This window comes from Buteo buteo, chromosome 1 (genome assembly GCF_964188355.1).
Source record: "Buteo buteo chromosome 1, bButBut1.hap1.1, whole genome shotgun sequence".
NCBI classification, from domain to species: Eukaryota; Metazoa; Chordata; class Aves; order Accipitriformes; family Accipitridae; genus Buteo; species Buteo buteo.
The window spans coordinates 36756098-36778395 of record NC_134171.1 but is presented as its reverse complement, the minus strand read 5'-3'; the positions used below and the strand labels follow the sequence as shown (position 1 = coordinate 36778395).

Below are 22298 nucleotides of genomic sequence, written 5' to 3'. Positions count from 1 at the left end.
TTTTCAATGGGCTCCAACTACCCAGAAGAGCAGCTTGAAGGGCTGGAGCTTTTAACAGTTTGTGCCTTGCCTTTAATCATGTTCACAATTACAAAGCTGCAAACCGTCCTGAGCAGCCTTATGCACCTTGCTTCATTGAAACCAGGCAGGAAGCTTCAAGCGTATCTTGACTTATCCCCAAATACCTCACCAAAAGCTTTCTATGGTAATTCTGGGTTTCTACCAGAAGTCAGAGCTGGTATCTGTATTCAGTTTCCCATTCCCTTTTTTATTCACTGAATTAATAGTGTTGCAGAAGCTCCGGAAAGCCTCCTATAGCACATATGACCTCCGCATGTCACATGCAGATAGCTATCTTAAAATCTAAGCTAAATCATTTCAGGATCAAATGTCTCTCACATGTTCTGAGATGGCTTCTCTCTAAGCCCCATGCTGTAAACGACACTATGATTTGTGAGCATCTGTGCAGCAGGACCCAGTGTGCAACTGGAAGCAACATCTCCAGCAGCGCTCTCATCATTTTGGAGCCTTTATTTCAAGGACAAGCAACACTCAGCATCTGAATACAACACTTTTTTGGATTTAAATCGCTGTGGCAATTTGCAAGTAGTATACCAATGAGGTTTTAAAAGAGGAAGCTTAGTTATAGCTGAGGTAAGGCATTGGCTCCTCATGTGGTGGTGCAATCTTCCCTGATTTTACAACCTATGCGGAATTGTCCCTTGTTAATATTTGGATGAGAGCTGGTAGAACTGGAAAGCTGGCTGTGGAGCATATGTTCTTCCTAGGAGTTGTCTAAGAGATGTGTTCCCATCAGTTGGGCTAGATGATCGTTGTAGGTCCCTTGCAACTGAACTATTCTATTCTATTCTATTCTACATATATGCATGAAATGAATGCCTGCTCCACAATCATTGTGCCTGAGATGTTCTAAAATGCAGAAGGAGCCAAAGCATTGGCCTCATAAACTAGTGACTGGAGCTGTGTCCCGATTTCAGAATTTCCAGATTCCCAGGAGCTCTCTCTAAAACCAAGCATTTCAAAGTCTGCTCTTGCAGGTCAGTGAACAGATACTCACAGACTGATCTTGAAGTTGTTTGAAACAGCAAATTAAAAAAAGTAAGTTGGGATGTCTCCTCTGTGTTGTAACCTACACATGAAGAGAGGAGCACGTCTTCCCCTCCGACCTTAATGTAAGCCCTATTTCTTTTACGGTCATGTTTCTATGACAGTACTGTAAAGCAGTCTTGGCCCCCATCTTCCTACCTGGAGCCAATCCTGAAAATTTCCTCGGAGCAAGGCTGATAGTAAACCCGAATACTCATCCTTGAGCGAGGAAACCCCACACCGCAGAAGTCTAGTAACATACCGCAAAGACTCGAGAGCATCGCTGATGGCATCTGCAAAGTTTTTGTCTGTTGGGACGCTGAAGTATTCGCGGCAATAACTTGGTCTCACCCCAAGGATTTCGACCTCGCAACCTATGAGCGAAAAATACAGTAAGCTCTGCTGTTTCACCTTGATCACAGACCCCACACCGTGGGGTCCAAGTTCAGGTTTGCAAATTCCCTGTGACATTACTTACCTTACACCTTCCCTGCAGGAAACCTTGTGGTTGGGAAGTGAAAAGGGGAGAGAGGTTGGTTTGACGAGTGCTTGTAGGAAACCGTACATTGGATCCTTTTATTTCTCTCTCTAAAAGGAAGGTCTCTGTGTGACCTTCCCACAATAAAACTCTTGATTCCCTCGTGGCAGACGGTTTCCACCTAAATCGCTAGCTTTTTCTCATTTTAACTGCTGCAGCCACATAGCCTCATTTCCAGGCTTCCAACATAAAAGATTTAGATATTGTTCCCTGAAAGTTCAGCAAATACTTTCCAGTTAGACACGCTGTATCTTACGTCGTAATATCCTCTATAAACTGTATTTTATTATGTGATACTGGCATTCCACTATTAAATCTGTTTCCCAGGAGGTCTTATTAAAACAGTATAAACCAATTAACTCTCTTGGTAACTTGCAGCCTTCCTTGCAAAATACAGTCTGTTTTGTGGCCCAGAAATTTATGGCAACAAATCCTACAGGAGAACATGGCCCTGAACACACAAAAACATGTTTTTGTGGGTTTTTTTGCCCTTTTGCTCTCTGGTTACTATGCTGCTGAATAACATTAATATTTAAAAGAAGTGTGCTTTCAGAAACACTGGATTAATGCAAATTATCTTTCGAGAGCCCCAGAGTCCTCCCATCACAGTTAGGCATTTTCTGGTGTATTCCTGGGGCACAAGGAGGAGGAGAAAAAAAAGGGATTTCTTGCAAAATGGCCTCTGTATACAGGAATACAGTCAGGGCAAAAAGGCAACTCTAAGCCATAGCCTGAATCTGTGTACATGTGGGTCCCTTTTCTCCTCCTTTGGGATGAAAAGAACAGGTGTTAAGGACTGTCATAAGTTGACTTGTTGCTTGGTGAGGGGAAGAACGTTGCACAGGAGGTGTAAGTACAGAGAGGGCACTAGAGCAAGCAGAGCTACTTTCAGAGATGATTTACAGTGGTTTGCTTACTGGGACACTCAGTAAAGAGAATTTGTCAGTGTCTTGCATCTCAGCCTGCATGAGCTCACATCGCTGAGGTGCGTTACGGGGACACAGGGAAAAAGCACACTGCTTGCAGGCTAAGCTGGCTGAGAGATTTCTGATCGTGCCTTCTCAGGACTACCATGAAAGGTTAAAAAAACTTAAATATTTAAGCTTAGGGAATTTTAAAAAATCTTCACTGATTTGCAGAAAGCCAGATAAGTCAGATGGAGGTTACCCTTTCCAAAAGTTCAAGAGCCCTAGCACACATGACGAACTCAGTCTTTTTACCCAATGGTCCATGGTAGTGACTCCCAGGTCTCCACATTCTTTGTGTGTTTCAAGTGATCTCATCTATTTTAATTGTTTGTAAGAATTAATTATTTGCAGTAATAAAAGGAAAATGTAGTAAACTAATTTGCTTTTCTGTAAAAACATATTTACATAATTTTGAACCTCTATGTAATATTTGTTTTTATAAAAACTGTGGGAGTGTGTGATGGTGCTCACTTTTCATTCTTCCCCTGTTGCTCCAAACTTACGTGACTTAATCCTCTCCTTTCTGCATGGAGATACTTTAGTGTTTATCTCTCCACCACGAAAGTAATCTGCAGTCTGGATGAACAGCCTGGAGATTGCTTGACTTGACAAGAACTGACTTTCCATACCATCCTACAGTAAAACTTCTATACAACTGCACACAGCACTTTGAAGAAATGACGTTGTGCAACAGAGACAAGTCCCAGCTGCTACCTAACCAAATCATCAAAAAACTGTATTCCATGAATGACCTGAAGTCATCTCCAGGAAGCAGGAGCCCTTGCCCCCTGCTCTGAGGGCATGCAGCTTCAGTCTTTTGCATGATGTCCTGGGTGCTACCAGCAGCAAAACACGGGCTTTCAGCTACCTTGGATGCTAGTGGTGATGCAGTAGTCCTCTGCAAGCTTTGCTACTATTTCAGGAGAGAACTGGAACTTCAAAGCCAATTTCTCCTCTGACACTTGAATCAGAGGGAAGAGATTGGCTCCAAAGCCAGGCAAGAAGTTAAGGACGCATTTGGAAATGCGTTGGAAACACTTAGTATTTTAGTTCGGGTGGATGATTGCTCATAGCCAATGACTAATATGATGATTTTGCCTCTTTTTTCCTCTTCAGATACTGACATCAGATTATAATTTTCTCAGATAACCTTCCTCAGAATTACTCACAAGATAATTTGAACTGGAAACATTAACCTCTTGGGGATCTGGGATATTTTAGTTGCTGAGATATCTTTGCTATTTCTAGATTGTCAAGTGATGAGCATGACATAAAAGACTACAGAGGCAGCAAAAATTAGGAATCATTTTGGCCACTAAATGTTGGTCTTCCAGTGTGCAGTTCATTGGCAATAACAATGAAAACTCAGGCTGCTTAGATACCAAGAGCTTCCTTTTTCTTTTTTTTTTTTTTTTCTTAGCCTCTGTGATGAACAGAACTTAAAATTGGATTTTTGACATTAAGGCTTGTTACAATTCCAAAATACTGGCCATGAAGACCCTTTAATATTTAAATTTCATTTTGGTAGAGGCCAGGACAGATGGTAAATTTTCTCATTTAAATATTATGGGAAAGGAAATTTTAAAAAATTTGGAGCCAGACAAAGGGAATGTTAAGTTTTTCTTGGTTAAACTACAAATAGATGAGCTGTATTTACTAAGATGTAATGTTAGATACCTTTCTGCATAGTTTTGTAAGACACTAAACCTTTATTTAAAAACCTGAACTACTGGAGCAGGAATAAGGATTTCTTTCACAGTGATATATAGGCTCCTCTTTATCTATCTGACATGGAGACCTGAACCTCTGCCAGCTTTAAATTGCATTTCTAAACATTGATTTAACAGTTGGACACTTCATGTCATAACAGAAGGTTTTGAAAACTTTCCAGACTAGCTGCACGGTCTGGTAAATGTTGTGTTCAAATGGCAAAATGTTGGTTTAGAGTCTTTTTTTTCCGCTTTCTCTCATTTCAGTGTTTAGAAAAGATGTCACCGCACTTCAGCTGAAGCAGTTGCATAGGCTGCCGGAAAATGGAGGGGTTGGAGGGTGTGGGGTGTCATCACTCACTGGGCTGAGCGTGAGGAGTGCTATAAAGCTTTGACTTTGGTGGTACCGCCAGGATGCTCTCGCACTCCTCTGGGGCTTCTCCATCCGCTGGAGCTGCAGCGCTTCAGACGGGCAACCTGGGCATGAGGCTGCACATTTCACCCCACGGATGGCGTTAGCTGTTGTGTTTTACTTAGCAATCAAACAGTCAGAGGATACGTTTTTCCCCAGGAATGCTTTGAAGAGCAGAAACTGCCTAATAAACACCGTGAAGAAAGGAGAAAAATGTCCCTACAAGCCAAGTGCTTATATTTTGGCAGAAGCAGTGGTTGGGACCCTCAGCACTGTGGAATTTTGGCTCCTCCGCTTCTAGAGGCAGGAGAGCCCAGATGAATTCTGCCCATGAGTTGTCTTTGCTGTGCTTATGTTGGGCCCACCGATAAAGCTGTGATGGATGGGTGTTCACATCCAACAGCCCTCCTGCTCTGTGTCCCTGTTTGCTGGGGTCTGGATATTCTTCCTTTAAGCACTCACTACGCATGAGAGGAACATACGGAAGAACACAAAGCAGCAGATTTTGCGTTCAGACTTTGCAAAGCTTGGAACTGGCTCTGAGGAGGAAATGGCAGTGGTGTAAGTTAACCTTGGAAATCAGCTCGCTGGCATTCACAACATGTTTCTGCTACATTTGATCAGTCTCGTTTGTCTTCACTGCTGGCTGGAGAGAAAATAGCATCTTCCAGAACAAAGTGTGATGAATTTGGCTGTACATTGCTGTTCCTATTAAGAGCTTCCCAAACTTTTCCTGTTTGGATCTTTATCAGATTTGCAAGATCCATTACTAAGCAGCAGTATATTCTCAGGCTGGAAGTTAATCACTAATAGCAGATCATATGCAGTGCAAATGTCTGTGGGACCTCTACCCACCTTGGTTATTAAACTCTTGTTTTTTCTTTCATTTTGTTTGGCATCACTCCCCAGTCAAATGCCTTGTTAAGAATTAAAGCTTTAAAATCATAGATCTAGAATGTTTAGAAAGGATTACATCCTTATTATGGAACTAGAAAACAGTTCAAAAAAATTGTATCGGGAAAACGTAATAAATACTATTGCATTTGGGGTGACTTCTGTTTAATCCAGTTACACCTGGAGTCCTACTGCAGCCCAACTGCCCTGTGTTTTAGTTCCATAGTACTACATTTCACCCTGCTTCCTGCCCTGCGCCTGACCCTGTATGGCCAATGTCTCCTTTGAGACCATGAACACCCCTAAAATAAGCATGTGCTTAAGCGTTTGCTGGACTGAGGCACTGATAACTTTGCCAAAGGTTGTCTGTCACAAATAAATAATTAATGACAGACAGACGTACACGTCACAGTCCACAGCTAAAATACCAGATCCATGCAAAAAATTCCCCCTTTGTGTCATAAGAGAGTCAATGCATACACTTGGCAGCATAAGCACTGGGAAAAGGGAGGTTCTATTGTTCCTTGCAATTTTCCACTGGAAATAGTAGACAGAAAATTGTAAAGGGTATACATATGTATGCAGGGATACATACATATAGACCTCATATGTCTTTCTCCCTGAGAGACACTGCTCAGAGGGCAACAAGAAGGAGCTAGGTAAAGTCCAAAGGCATTTAATGGAAAGTGATACTGTTCTTTTGGATTTCAGTAGCTCTCTGTAGACTGTTACATCTATTCAGTACCTAATTACACCTATTCAGTGCAGTTACATTAGTTAAAAATTAATAGTCTGTAGAAACAGGTCTTTTTTTAAACCTTTAGAAGAATTTCTACATTCTTGCATAATTTCTATATCCTACTTTGTGCATTGCTGTTAGGTGACTTGGGCGATCTTCAATAAGAAGCAGCTTTTTTTTGAGGGCTGATCCAAACCATTGTATCTAGTCTGCAATTCCAGTCCCTTGGACTGCCTTTGAGTCCATAGGGCAATACTGTCACCCTCAGATCTTTTTGCTCTGCAGTACTGTAGAAACACTCTGGATGGCTTTTCAATGTTTTTCATCTTGGCTCGCTCTTTCTTCCCTTTCCTGAGAACTGTGGCCTTTTTTTCTGGGACGCCATTAGCCACATTGCATGGAAAGACCATGACCAGGCACACGTGCGTTGGGATGCAGAAGACGAGCTGGCCGGGAGCCCGCAGCATGAGTCAGCTGCTGCTGCCCTACCCACTGGCACTGGCTGTATTCAGTACGGCTCTTCTAGCATGTGGTCCTCTAGCCTGCAGTTACATACAGGAGGATATTTGCGTACTGCTTAGGTAGCAGAGTTAAAAGGTCAAAAAGTTGAGAAGCTGGGTACCTTGCAAGGGATTTGGTCTGGCTGCACAGCTGGAACATATATTTCCATTGTGGGTCCCTAAATGGGCAGCCTAAGTGTATATTCCTGTTTGTTAAAAAAAGACTTGCTATTATACATTCCTAGGGATTTCAGTTGTTCAATATCCACAAATGAAGAACGAAAAGCCCTCCAGATGAATGGCTCAGACTCAGAGCAACTGGGACCTCAGCTGAGTTAATGATGAAGGAGGACAAAAGTGCTCACTCCAGCTCACCGAAAGATGCTTTGCTTTCAGCTATATATTGCTATCCCCACAGAATAGATTGTCTTCAGCTCTCAGCTACTACTTTCCAGCTTGAAACCAAACAGGCATTGGGGGAGGATGGTTACTGCTTAACTTTGATCAGTGACATGGTCTACAATTCAGCACACCAGAAGCTACAGGTGGGCAAGAGGAATGAGCAGTTGGTGGAGGAGGAGATGCTTTGCAAGCCAGCGCTCCCCTGAAGGTAACGTTTGGTGGAAAGCTACCTCCAGTGGCACTCCAGTCTCTTCCTTTCTAAGCATGTGCAAATTGTCATGGCCTAAGAAAAGATAATTCATTTCTATGAGTGGTTAGTAAAGTACTCATAATTCTTGTCTGTATTTCAGAATGGTATTAAAGAGCCATCCTACAGCGTATGGAGTCCTTAGATGTAAAGATGCACTGTTAAGATGGTAGCAATTTTTGACATACTAACCTGGCCAGTAGTACATGGAAACATTCTTTTTTTCTTTCATCATTGTGACCCACAAAGGCTCCGATCCATTCCACCAGAGAGGCAGCATGCTTTCTTTATTCACACCAATATCAAAAGATAAATTTGTCTTTTGGTCCCACATGTAGTTTCCAATCATCTGATGGACTTCACAGTGGCGACCTTCAGGGGTGGAGAAAAAAAACCAGCACAATCAGATTGGTGTTCTCCAGCAGAAGGATGGCACCAGCACCACCACTGCTACCACTGGATCATCCAGCAAATCAGCTGAAAAACCCTGATTTGAACTCAGAGACCTCTCACCTTGCAACCGCTCATACGATCTTCTTGACTCTGTTACCTTTTATTGAGGTCCTCTAGGTAGCTCTCTATATCCCCCCAGTTCAGCCACCTAAAAGTTAGTTACTGAAGCTTGTCAGCCACCTGCGTTCCCTTCACAGTCAAAGGAGAAGAAGAGGCACCTCTAGAAAGCAATCCGTGCCATCCTAACATAGGCATCTAAGGGATGCTAAGGAGGAGTTATCCTCTGGCGGTACATATTGCTCTCTATTAGTTGTAGAGAAAGATCACATCATTCACTTAGCTTCAGACAGCCAACTTTTGGACAGCTGAGGCCAGAAGAAACAAATCCCGCACCCCGTGGCCTGTTCAACGTGCCGTACCCAGTCCGTACACACAAACCGCCGCAGCCCATGCAGGTGCCACGTGTTTGGCTGATGCCTGGCTCCTTCTACACACACAACATCTGCCAAGTCTGAGGCCATTTTAAGGTACCCGCCAGCGCACAGACCCAGAGAGCTGCAGGAACAGTCTGTGAATGGGAAGGGGTAAGAGCACGATCTGGAAACATAGAATAAAGTTTGGGAAACTCACATTTCCCCTCTCCTTTATCCATAGGGCACATTATTTTTCTGCAAACCAGCAAAAACTAGGCTAAAGCCTTTATATATTACTTTTATTGTCCATTATTGTTAGTTTTGGGTTTTTTTAAATGAACACACTTTGGTCTTGGTTGTGGGGACAGCAAACATTTCATCAGACATTTTCAGCCCTCTTACTGCATCTTGGGGGCCCTTGGGGAACGTTGTACTACAAGAAACCAGTATATAATAGCTGAGAGATGTCTTCCACTTCTTGTCATTGTCAGAAGAGAAGATACTGTGTTTTAAGAGTTAATCTGCAGGTGGATTAACAAAAATGGGAAAATAAATGTTGAAGATTAAGATGTACTGGGAGTTCACAATTTCCATACCTTAAAAAGCAATGACTGATGCATGTGTGAGACACTGTCATCATAAGCTGGTGAGTCACGATATTGCAAGGCTTTGATTATTGTGAGACTGAGCGTGGTGATCAGAACTGAAATAACCTTGGCATGCTTGTTTTGAAAAGGCATCATTTTGAGCAGAGGACTCTGTTTACTTTGGGTACATGTGACCTTGAAATGGATTTTGAACTCTCCTTCCCTGCTACGAAGTATTTCAATTATGCAAAACATTTCCTCTTTCCCAGAGGAGAAAAGCAGTCCCAATTTGTGGCAGTCACTATTTACCATATTAAACCAAACAGATTTAATATAGGAGAACTGGTGGATTGGATGGGCAGTAATCTGTCCTCTTTAGGCTGCCAAGTGCTTTTTTCACTGTAAGTTTCAAAAGAACTTGAAGGAAGCCTCTACAGTGCATAAAAAATGCAGCCTTCCTACTTAGAGGACAACCCTGTCTCTTCAGCTTCTTGAAGTCCACGTACTCCTGAGCATATATCAACCTGCTAAGCTGCGCACAGGCAACTGGTGCCATCCTGGGAAACCTGCAGGTCAGTGCTGAAGCTGTTAGGTCACGTATTTGTATGATGTATAGTGTAGTCTTCATATAGAAACTATGAGCTCTAGCCGCTACTGCTGTGAGCTCCCTATAGGATTTAAGGTCTGCTGTCAGTTTGCCCACCTCTTTAAGGAACAGAATGGAGATTGTTCTTTGTAGCATTGTTGGGAAGTTTAATTAACTGTGTGCACTAATACAGAGGACAGTATTCTTCTGATCTCCACATCAGACAAGTTCATTCTTCTATGGACTCCAACTCTCTTTTTTATATTGAAAAAGAGGCCTAGAAGACTGTAAGGCATTAGTTTTCATTGCAGACATCCCTGGTTTACAGGACCAGAAGGGAAGATCAGATGAGCAGACAGACCAAAAGACATGACCATTTAATGCTGCCTGGAGCCACTCACATCTGCTTGCCTGAAGCCTGTCCCCCAGAAAGACCCTGGACCTCACTGGAAGACATCAGTAACCACCAAATCAATCTCTTCCTTGAGTTGCTCATCTCAATTATTTATCATCAGTAAACACTATTCAAAAAGTATGCCTGGTCTCTAATTTTGTTTTTGAGCTTTGTTAATCTTCAACAATAGCTATTCTGTGCCTTGCTCACTAGATTAAAAAGCCCTGCAATAGCTGGCATTTCTGCCCCCCCCCCCCCCCCCAAGACAATTGTACACAGAATTCAAGTCACTTCTCAAATGTCTTTTGGGTCACCTGTACAACTCCAGTTCTTTACATCCCCCGTTGTAACTTTTCTCTAGCCTGAGAAAATGACCTTTGGTGATCTCCTTTTTAATCATTATCAAAATAGCAACATGGTGTTAGACAGTCACCATAACACGCTGAATTTATTATTGCTTCCATTACTGCAGCTTTCCTCTGTAATCAAACATTATCTTATGAGTTTCAAAACTAGAAACAGGGCAAAAAGCAATTTCAGCATAACGATGTCATTATTTAAACTAACTGCAATTGTAGTAAGAAGCACCCCTTCCTCAAGCAACAGAGGAAAACAAAGAGGGTATAGTTCCCAGGAATATGATAACTGCTGTATCCTTCTGGAAGAGAGCCAGCAAAAGCATTTGCAAGTCTGCATGCTACAGCTTACTTGGACACTCCATTTCTTACAGCATTGGCTTTGTCTAAAGCACATTCCCATGTCTCCAGGCACTTTTGTCAGCATTCAAATGAATCTATGCAACACAAAGATGAAATTAAAAAAAAAACCAACAAAACACACAGCCACTTGGCCACCCACAACAACAGCACAGTAATGCTGAGTGCTGTGCACCCTACATTGACCATGTGTGAGATTTGGAAACCAGAGCGTGTGCTCCTGTAGCATTTGCTACAGGAATGACCTCTTCTTTCTTTGGTGGTCTTTCACTGACTGCAGGGGTAGTGCGTAGGATCACCAGTTGGCATGATATATCATACAGGGACCACCCGCATCTAAAGCTACAAGAGAAAATGCTTTTCTGAGACAATCAATGATCTTTTTTTTTAAAAGAGAGGCAGCATGTGGCAGATGCACAATGCTCTATCTGGTGCATCGGGCAACGAAACAGAGCTAAACTGTGTCTGCACTGAGCAAGTCAGATTTATCAGTCAACCCACAGTGTGTATATTAGCCAATGCAGCAAAGGTACCATAATCTGTACCCATGTGGTATCCACCTGATGATGAACATAAGTACATGCATTTAGCTAAATGTACTGTACTATATAATATTATACGCATGCCTTGCCGCTACAGTGAGACCTTTCCTCCCATGTCCCACCACGATGTCCCGACTCCCCAGGAGGGCGAATGCAAGCACAGGTTGCCATGGGGCTATAAAAGCTGGGGAAGGGTTAATTTCCTCCACACGAACAGCTGTGCACACATAAGGTAGGTAGGTTTTAACAGCCCAAGTGAGACATGCAGCTGCCTTTCTCCCCTTCCTTCCCTCCCCACAATGTCTTTCCTCTGCTATTCCCTTTCTTGAAGTCACCTAAATGCTGACCCAGACCTGCTCATTTCTCAGCTCCTCACCCCACTTCCAACCCTCCCAGAGACCTGCTGGATGACTTGTGCTGGGAAACGCTCTGCTCATGCTGCCTGCCATGAGGAGGAAGAGAGCAGGACTTTAAAGTCACCAGCACTGTATTCCTGCTCCGGAGCAGGTATCGTGGTGTTGCCGTCCCCAAGGACTGAGGCCAGCCTGCTGTGAGCGGAGCATCCTGAAGGGCCCAGCTCTGCCTGCTTTGATGCCCTGCTCTGCTCTTCCCCTGCTGGGTCTCATCTGCCCTGCTTTGAAAAGAAAGACTACAGGGAAAAACCCAAAATTCATGTGCTAAACCTTAAGTGGCCTGGAGAAGGCTCATGAGAAGTTGGGGAGGGGGAGAGCTGGTCTGGGCAAAGTGGCCCTGCCATCTGCAGGTCCCCAACACAGCAAGATGTGCATGGACAATTTGTGGTCCCAGAAGAGCTTGCTGGCAAAGTCTTTCCAATTTTTTATGACTTCCAATACCAGATAGTTTCAAAGCAGAAACACCTTAGCCTATGTCAGGCAAGACTTTGCAATCCAAGTAGGATCACATCAAAAGGCACAGAAAAATCTCTGCTATACACAGCATTATTTCTTTCTCCTGAAGGGGATTCATTTAATAAGAGTGTGAAACTCTTAACTCAATGCTTTCATAATGGGGCCATGGATGGGGTGCATGAAAACTGCTTCCAGAGCATCCAGCTTAGGCTTTGCAGATGCTTGCTTGTGTGGGAAGGCAGGTCTTGTGTCCCTGGAGAGCAAATGCTCCGAGCTGTCTGAATTGAGTGGCAGCAGTGGGCTGAGGGACCACGCTGGGACTCCTGACCACCCACAGCTGGGTACAGCTCAAGGGCACCGCAGCTCCAAGCACTACAGAGGGCCTGAACAAAATGATGGGCAAAGCTGCTGCCTGCACCATTAGAGAGGGTACGAGCCTCTGGCAGTTCTCTGTTTATCAGCTGTGACTTCAGCTCTGGGCAAGGAAATACCTTGACACGTGAATGTCCACCTACTGCTGCTAATAGCTGGTAGTAGGTATACTAGTTGTGAGCTGTGAGGTTGTAGCTAGTAAGAAGGAAAAAACTATATGTGCTTCAATTTGTAGCATATGAACTTGTGTTAGAGAAAACTTTCTGTTCCCCACTTTGAAAGTGTTTCCATTTTTTTAACTGGAAGAAAGCAAACACAGATTTTTACAACATTTTGTGTATGTGTGAAAGAAAAATCTTGGCACTTGGCATTGCAGCCTTTCTGCAGGCGGCAAGTAAACAAAGAGAGATGAAGAATGAGAAAATGAAAAACCCTCCCGGTTCCCACTCTCTTCTCCAGCCTGTCCTTGCTAGGATAGTACCCCTTCCCTGCCACTTAATAGTATTTCCACAGTCGTCTTTGTGCTCTTTTGCTTCCCAACACACAATTTTAGAAATGGAAAGCTACTGAATCCAGGAAAAAGAAGAGACTATTGATTTTAAAACTGTTTGTCACGAACAGAATCTTTTCAATCTTTGCTGCTGCTGGCATCTGTGGTGGTTAAAAGAGGAGCAAAAAGAAAAAAATCCTATTGCCTTGTCACTCATCATGCTCCTTGTGTCCTTCTGGCTTTTTTCTCAGCTTGGACAGTGAAGTTGAGATAGTTTCAGTTCATGTGTATGCATAATAAATTTCCCTGTTGTACTCCTATCCCTCCATTTTTTGTGCCTCAGACAATATGCAGGTATTGTTTATGTAGTTAAAAACTTGCTTAACTAACTGCTAAACAGAAATTGTCAGCAACCTTTCCTGAACGAGGCTGGAGTCTGGATACCATTAACTGGGCAGCAGAAAAGAGGCTTCTGCTAAAGCCATCACCAGGCAGGGCTTCCTCTGGGTACCTTGTGGACAGAGAGCAGAGATGCTGTGCTGTAAACCAGGAGACCTCTCACAGCAAACAATAAATGTAGCAGTACACGTGCACATCAGCCAGACCCCAGACTGGCTATTTATCAGACTGCAACATCATCCACCAAAGCCCCTCAGCTGTCAAGTATGGCAACACTGAGCGCGAGGAGTGGAGGAAGGACGGTAGAAACACGGAAGATGGGTGAAACCTTCAGCCTGGCAAAGTAGACCTTGACCGTCACCCATCCCTGGGACCTCTGCCCTGTTGCCCATCTTCCTCCTGCCATGCAGAGGAGAAGGTGATGGGACATGCAGGGCTGAGCCACAGCAGCTGGGAAAACACCACGCACCACCCCTGTATTTTAGAGAAGCCCCAAACATGCCGTCACTGAGTTACTGCAAGCGTGGGACAGCCCTGCAAAGACCACAGCCCTCACCTTGGGTGCAGGAGACTGAAACATCCTCTGTTCAACCTCCTCCTCCACCCTGCAAGCTTCGCAGGACCTCACAGCTTCTCTGCCAAGTATTTAAGATCAGGTCCTGTCCAAAGAGGGGCATGGATGCTTCTCGCCTGCTCCTCTCCGAGCAGCTCCCCACCTACCCACCTCTGCGAGCAGGGACTCCCTCCACTTCCCATGAAGGCCAAAAGAAATACAGCTCTTAGACGTGAGGCCGCACAGCTGACCAGGCGGCTGGCACGTCCTCACAGATGACCTGCCAGAAAAGATCTAATTCGTTGTTGTTAGAATCTTGGAAAATAAATCCTGCCTGGGCTTCCAGCTCAGATGTGATACCGTCCACCCGTGTTTATGCTGGCTGGGGATGGAAATGTGAGGGGCCCCTGTGTGCCCTGAGCTGGCAGGGGCTTCAGGGGAACTCGGGTGCAGGGGGTCCCCCAGCACACCCCCCGCCAATGCCTGTGGGTTGGCAGGTGAGGGAGACCCAAACCCCTCAGCATGAACATCTTTCTTTGAGAGATCTGGCATGAAGGGCTCTGAAGCAACAACTCACGCTTGCAGCGGTTACGGGGGAGACCTCAGACTTTCCGTTTAGCTTGGCATGAGAGCTTCCTGCAGAGCCAGGCCATGGCAGGGAAAGGGAAAAATTAAAAACTCCCCACAGGATAAAAACCTGAGGTGGCTTGTGGTCTTAATTCCTTTCTTTGCAAAACAAACAGTGCATGGTCTGATTAAGTGATCCTTTTGGGATACACATATTTGGACTCCTTCTTCCCGCCTTTGCCAAGCCTGTGTCAAGCCCTGCAAAGCTCTCGCACACACACCTGTGAGCAGCAACAGCTCTTTGTACCTAATTCACCATTTTATGTCACACCTTTCAGGTCAATAACCGCAATACCCTAACTGGAGCATGGAGAATGAGGACACCAAGTAGGATTCAGCCTGGCAGCTCAGAAAACAACCCAACCACACAAGAAACAGTCTTTACACCACTGGGGAAGCCAAAACTGGGGAAGGTGGCATGAATGAAGTTGTTAGAGAAGATTGCTTTTCAAAGAGTGGGATTTTAAGCCGGTACATCCTTGGACTACCTTGCACACCACCAGGTTTTTGTAACAAAACAACTTCTCTGATTGTGCGTCAGCAAGATCCCTTTGCTCCAGCAATGACTTGGCTGGTGTTTGGTGCTTCTTCAAGCAAATAGCATTTGTCTTTCAGCTAATTCAGGGCAGTGCTTTGTTTTCCCGTTGAGCTGTGAGTACCACCCCAGCTCGTCCTCACTGGGAGACCCTGCAGTGTGCTGGGTGGCAGCTGCGATGCCCAGTGTCTTTATGCTGGGCAAGGGGAGCTGGAGGAGGACAATGTCACCCAGGACCGCATGGTGGGTGCAGTGGGGAGCCTGGGTGCCTGTGGGGGGATGCCCCGGAGCAGAGGGTCATGATGCGGTGCCCTGGCTTGCAGGGAGACGGGAGCTTTTCGCATGCTCTGAATCACTCAGTGACTTTACATGAAGACAAACCATTCGTGTTCCTCTTGTTTCTATGCTCTGCTTTTCTTTCTCATAATTGCTGTAGACATGGAGGAAGGGAAAAGACCTCTAGGTAGGCCCCGGGCTTTGGGCGGAGGCTTTCTGTGTCACTCCGGGAAGCTCCAGCGAATATTTTCTTGTAGGTTAACAGCAGCAGCAGATTTAAGTAGGAAGGTGCTCTGCCACGGAGAGCTCTGCCATCGCCCTGCAGCGCTGCATGACCTTGGGCAAGTCATCTCCCTCCTCCCGCTTCCCTTCCAAAATCTGTTTTGTTTACCTAGGCTGGGCCCCATTCCTCCATGTCTGTACTTCGCCTAGCACCTAGTCTCAGCAAAACAGGGTATGCTTCACATTAGCCTACATTAGTCAGTTGGTTTTAGATCCATGGCTCTTAATCATCAGTTATGGTTGCATCTATTTGGTTATAGCTTTGAAAAGCTCAGTAAACTTGTTACTTCTGTGAGTATTAAATTCAGTTAGGCTGCCCTCTTGAAAACATCAGTAAAGTAAAATATAACGACTAAAAGATCCTGCAGATAATCAGGCGGCTGCACTGTGTGCTATTGCTTGCTAGTTGCCCGTTGCAGAGGAAAGTTACCTTCTGGCAGGGCTGACGGGTGCAGTTTGGCGTCTGCACTGAGATGCGGCGGGGCAGATGCTGCTGACCTCCATAACCTCCACCTGCAGCTCTGGGCAGGAGGAGGAGGTGAGTTCAGATTTGAGGGGACCGACTTGTCCCAATGGTGATGGTGTCTGAGGAGCAGAGTCCACTGTCCTCCTCCAAAGCCACTGAAATGAGGGAGAACATCCCACGTAACAACTACCCCCTCCAGAGTCAACAAAGCTTGTGCAGATGCTGGGTGAAGGATGGTACACAGAAAAGAGAGACCTTACTCACGTGAATGGATAGAGGCAAGAGAGAAATACATCCCAACCGCAGGGTTTTCATGCACACACTCTCTGAGACCTGGCAGTCGTGTATGCTCCTGAATGGATGCAGAGCCACAAGACCTTGTGAACGAGCAGATAAGGAAGGGACAGGAGTGTTTATCCAAAAGAGTGGTGGGATATAACGAACAAGTCAGGGGTAAGAGTGTGCAGGTGGGGTCAGAAATTTCTTAAGCTGATTTAGCTGCAAAAAGCCAATAAACTATGAAACTGCACTTACAAATGCTAAAATATAGCAATTTGGAGGGTAAAACATGACTTTCTTAACAGCTCATGAAACGACAATTCAGGACGAGGCATGAAGAACAGCCTGTCCTTGGTAGTCCCTGATTTCCCTGAAGAAATTGTGGCAACATTTAAGTCCCTCACGTCCCACTTGCAAATGGAAGCAAAACCAGTTACAGTCCCGCACCCCCTGCAGCAGAGATACACGAATGGTGAGATGTGGTATAAGCTTTCCCACGCTCATACAACAGCGGTGGGGAGACGGTAACTTGCCCATCCCTAAGCAGGTTGCTACAGCACGATGCTCATGTCACCCCATCATGCTGCATTTTTTCCAAAAGCTGTCCCAGCTTTCCGAATCGAATGTGCACAGACTGAACACAGCTAATGCTACATCTGTCACGTGCCCCATCCTCCTAACCCCACCATTGCCTAAAATGTGTCATCTCCTTTCTGTGGAGACCGCACCTTGGCATTAGGAGTAAGAACGGCGCAGCCACGGGATTTACCCTGCTGTCATGTCAGGACACAGCCACTGGGTACACTAACACCCCGAGGGCTCAAGTGCAATCTTGGATCTTCCTTTGGGCATGTTCATCACCTAAACTTGGTCCTCAGTTGGTTCCTGACCTATTTAACACTGCTGTGACTCATGTGTTATGAAGGTGAATTGTTATTTGCAGTTAAGTTGTATGTGCATTGAGATCCTCATTATGAAGGCCAGGAGACTTGCAAGAAGAGTTGAGTTTGGTCTCACAGATTGTCTCATTGCTTCAAGCTGGGGTGTAGAAACTGGTTCCCTAAAAATGTGAAAAGTCTAGTAGTGGTGTTTCATCATCTAAAACAAAACTCGTTCTTTGTGAGTACGAAATAGGATGTTTTCAAAACTCCTTGAAAGGCTGATTATAGACTTCACTCTACACATACACAATTAATAGCAGTGATGATTAAATGTGGTAAGGAGCGAAAGCAGTCGCTTTCCCTCTTGTCTTTAAAAACTCCATCCTAAGGCTTTTTGCACACATGAAGTGTTAAGCTGCTTTGCCTACGTACGCCTAAAGAACATGGTCTGAAGTGGAAGGACACCTCCATTTTCAGTCATGACATTTGCTCTGCATTCATGCCTTTGCACCGCTTCATGAAAAAAAACTGGGGTGGTTTTGTACTCTTCTCTGTCCAGAGATGAGCAGGAGAAAGGCATTCCTCTTGAGAGAGAGGGAGGAAGGGGTTAAGCGGTTTCAAAACAAGCTGGGCACAACTGATGTCAGATTTTTGTCTTACAATGGCATCTGTTTGCTTTCCCAGCAAGCGGTGTACGGACCGCTGGGCATTGTATTGTTCTAAGGACAGCAGAAGATGCCACATATCTTAGGAGAGGACAGATTTTCTCACTCCTCCTCATTAGGTGGAAGGTCTTGTTTATTAAATAACTCCAGAGAAAAATCCAATTGGAAATTCCAGAAAACCTTTTCTGATTGTTTTTGTTTTTTACTTAACTGTTGTTTCCAGGGTGTCTCTCTCTCTGATGGAAATGGCCCAGCTGTACTCCGTGCACCTTCCTAGAGTCACTGTAATCATGTGTTGCTCCACTTAGATTAAAAGCAAATCGGCATCATGAAAACTATGATTATCCTCTCAATTTTCTGAAAGCCTTTCCTGGGCATTCAGAAAAACTGTAAGGGACCAGAAGCAAAAATCCTTAATGTTTTCGTCTTCAGCTATTTCAGATTATTACAGATATGACGACTTAGGGCAAAGTTAAGACAGTGACCTATGAAAGTCTGTTAAGTTTAAAAAGAAATCTAATGCTGAACTTGCCAAAGCAGACCTGCTGACTGAAAATAAGTTCTTATCTTAGCCACCCTCAGTTTACACGCCTTTTTGTTAACTGGAAACGCTCTGAGCAGGCTCCGTATTAATTTCCCGTGCGTTTCCCACTCGTTTGTACGTTCTCTATGCAGTAGCCCCCATCAGTGCTCCCACCGGGGAGTTCTGGATGGCCACGCCGCTGCGGCGGCAGCAGGTAGGGACCCGGCAGCACTGTGGGAGAGCAAAAGGGAACTCTAAAAGTCGTCTCCACGCAGCATTTCCAAGTTCAGGGCAGGTTTTAGACAAGCAATACCGAGCTGCAATGCCCTAGTGCTTTTAAACTCCCGGCTAAAAGCACAACTCGTGTCGTTTTTACGCCGCCTTCGGGGGACAAAGTGGCGGGGAGCCGCCCTCCGCTTTGGCGGGGGGAGCCGGCAGCCCCGCAGCCCGTCCCGGCACGGACCCGCGGGGACTCACCCGTCATCAGCGTGTAGTAGTTGGGGTAGGAGAGGCTGGGGAAGTCTGGCGTCACGTAATCCACCTTCACCCCCATGGCCACGATGTCCCGAAAGCCCGGCAGACCCTCCAGCTCGCCGTCGTCGATGTAGTCGAAGCGAAAGCCGTCGAGCAGGAACACCAGGAGCTTGCGGTGGCCCGCGGGGGCGGCGGGGGGCGGCAGGAGGGAGGCGAAGGCAGCGGCCAGGAGGGCGGCCAGGAGGCTGCGGCTCCCCATGGCGGGCGGCGGGGCCGGGGAGCGGCGAGGGATCTGCGGCGGCTCCGGGGCTGGCCCTGCCACTGCTGTCCTCCCCCCGCTCCCGCCGTCCGGCGTTAAAGCTACAGCGCTGCCCTGCGCGGCCGCGGGCGTGGGAGGTCACAGGTTAATTGCAAGCAGATGATTAACGTCGAGCGAGCGCGGGGCGGGGGAGAAGCTGGGTACTTCCCAGCTACAGGGAAAAAGAAAAAAAAAAAAGCTTCGCAGCGGTGGGGAAGACACGGCGCAAAAGTAAGGGGAGCCTGCGGGGATGCTCCGGCGACCCGGCCGAGGCGGGAGCGCAGCGCCCAGCCCAGCCCGGCCCCGCTCGGCTCGGCTCCGCCGCTGCTGGCAGGGAGCAGAGCCCGCCGGGCGGCCCGCCCGGCTCCGCGGCGGGGCTGCGGCTCGCCCAGGTCCCAGCAGAGAGGGGCTGCTCTCTCTAGAAGAGAGCGTCACACCTCCAGCCGCGCAAACGTGCGCCTTCTTCTTCTTCTTCTCTTGCTGGCTGGGGCTCGTGATGGAAGCTCAGGCTGAGATTCAGGCGAAGCATCTCCCCAGGGTGGGAGGTGGAGTAGGTGGGCTGAGGTCTGGCGTTTCGGTGGCACGGCCGTACCGCAGAGCAGGCTCACCTCCACCTGCACCCAAGCCCCTGCAAAGGACCCCGTCCCCTCCACTTGCTCTGCGCTGCCGTGGGACTAATGCAGCTCCTGGTGCGCTAGTAGAAAAATCGAGCTTTCAGCATTAGACAGAACAAATTACACACTTAATTTCGGGCCGCTGATATTATTAAGAGCTGGGTGGTACCAAATTTCATATTAAAAGTGAAAAATTGTTCACATTTTAGTCACGAGTCACCACCAGCTGCTTCTCCGGCCAGCCACAGGAGCCCAACTATACCTCTAATGCAATGCCAGCGCTTGTTGTAGAGTGTAATTACATACTAACTCACTTTACTTGAATTGTTTTTCCCAAATAAAAGAAGTTCATAGCGTTGTCTCACTCATCATGAGAACGGCCCCTCACAGACGTTTGCACCTGGGGAAGGCTGCAATAGCTGGCCGCCACCCCGATGTGGATGTCCAAACCTCTGTTTGCTCCTTACCAAGCTCCCAATTGCACATCCAGCACGTCTAGTCGCCTCTTACCAATCACCAGGCTGATGCAAGCTCAGCAAGATGGCTTTCAGCCTCCCTTGCCCCAAACGCTTCTTTACGGCTGTGCAAAACCCCCTCGCGTCCTGGCTTGCCTTTTGCATGGCTTTGTACCGGGTGCCAGTGCCCGTGAGCCAGAGCGGCTGTCTGCAGGTCACCGCTCCCAGACCATGGCTGGAGAGGTGCTGTCCCTGCCCTGCTCCCACGGGGCTTCCAGCTCAAGAAAGAAGATGCCCTGTCAGAGAAAGGGGTGCTGGGACTCAGTCATTTAAGGCAGGTGGAAGAGGCCGGAGGGGGAGCCGGCAGTCGAGCAGGGCTGCTCAGGCTCTTCAGCTGGCTATGCTCGTGTTCACCTTCTCGAATTCCTCACGCTTCCTCCCTCCCAGTGGACTAAATGCACTCCTCATGGTCTCTCCCTCTCTATGACTTGCTCAGCCACTCTTTTCCTTCCTTTTTTTTTCACGTGCCCCTTTTTCCATCCCCTATCGCAGAGCCCAGCACTTGGGATGTACCTTCACATCAGAGTTACACCTGAGCCAAGGACTCGGAGCTGAGGCCTGGGGCCATCCATGCAGCCCCGTGCCTAGGAGAAGGACAGATGGACTGTGGTCCCCAGTCTGCTGGGACGATAACAGGTCCCGGATCCTCCCCCAGCCCAGCCCCTGGAGCAGACATCGCCCGGGAGAGCCGGGCGGTACCAGCGTGCTCTAGCCTAAACTTTGAAGGAAAACACCCAAATCGTGCAGCACGATGGGAAAGCCGCCGGGCTGCGTGTCGCAGGCGTCCCAGCCTGTGCAAGGCTGCTGCTGCCCTGCCCGCCGGGGACGAGGCTGCAGCTGCGTGCCAGGCTGGCAGGCGACGTGACAGCCTGGGCAGCGGTGTGGGCAGCTGCCTGCCTGCGGGACGGCACGTGCCGCCTGTCATACCTATGGAGAGCCACCGCTCTTCTCGGCCATCTCCAGGCTCAGTGGGCTCTCAGCTGAGGATCTGCCTCTTCACCCACCTCCCGAAGGGAATATGGGAATATGCACATCCTCCTGCTGCTGACCTTGCCGGGCCTGCAGGACGGGAGGTGGCCCTGCAGAACCTCCACTGAGACACGGCACTTCTACCAGTGCTTACTGAGGATTTTTACTAGAGCAAAAACTATATGAAATGGCCTTGGAGCTCCCTGTAGTGTGGTGTCTTGGCCAAGCCACTGCGGTTATTTGCTATGTCCATACTTATGTTGAATGAACTCATAAACATGTCCAGAAGTGGGGAGGGCAAGATGATTATACACCCCTTGGCAAACCCATGAGGACATTCACACTGATGTCTTGGCTTGTCCTCTAATGGGTGGCCTCTGGTCTTGCCAGCAGGGCTCAGCAGAAGCAGTAGCTACTGCTCATGAATGGATGGGATAATCAAGGAGAGACAGTCAAGTGCCCAAGCGGCACTCCCACCTTGAAAGGATGAGCAGGTTTTTGAGGTGGTTAGGACAAGAAACCAGGCTTCCATCATGAGATGGTACAAAGATATGTCTTCTTATCATTTCATGGCATTAAGAAATAATGCCTTCCTTTCAAGAGGGTTGCAATCTACTGGTTGACAGCTCCTGAGGGAAAGATCTACCTGAACCAACACAGCAGCATGAGGGACAACTGGTGCAAGGTACCAGAGCCCAAGGTCTGCTGTAAGAGTGGGAGGTTCACAGGTTTCCACTCAACAAATAACAAGAGTGGAAGGCCTGAGAGGGGTTAAAGGAGTAGTGAGCCATGTAACCATGACACCGTACAATACCAAATTGTGTTTTGACAGACAATCCCCCTGAAGAGTGGGACCGGAGCCAAACAGTCTAGCTTGGCAGAGACAGACCCTAGCAATACATTTCATCCCTGCCAAGCAATGTTGATTTGCTTTGGTTCACATTCATTTGTAAGCACCCTGTCTGCGCAAAGCCCCAGATGGCCTTGGAGACTCCAGCACAACA

At 46.9% G+C, this 22298-nt stretch overlaps 1 protein-coding gene across 1 annotated transcript in view; it reads right to left on the bottom strand.

Annotated features, from left to right (window-relative positions):
* ENPP6 (ectonucleotide pyrophosphatase/phosphodiesterase 6) overlaps window positions 1–19674 on the bottom strand; it is a 33921-nt gene extending 14247 nt beyond the window's left edge. The window contains exons 1-3 of the mRNA XM_075027952.1: window positions 18902–19674; window positions 7709–7888; window positions 1370–1481 (exon numbers count right to left, since the gene is read on the bottom strand). Of these exons, the coding sequence (XP_074884053.1) occupies window positions 1370–1481; window positions 7709–7888; window positions 18902–19157 (548 nt within the window). The 5' untranslated portion in view covers window positions 19158–19674. The remainder of the gene's footprint in view (window positions 1–1369; window positions 1482–7708; window positions 7889–18901) is intronic.
* Window positions 19675–22298: the final 2624 nt, after the last annotated feature.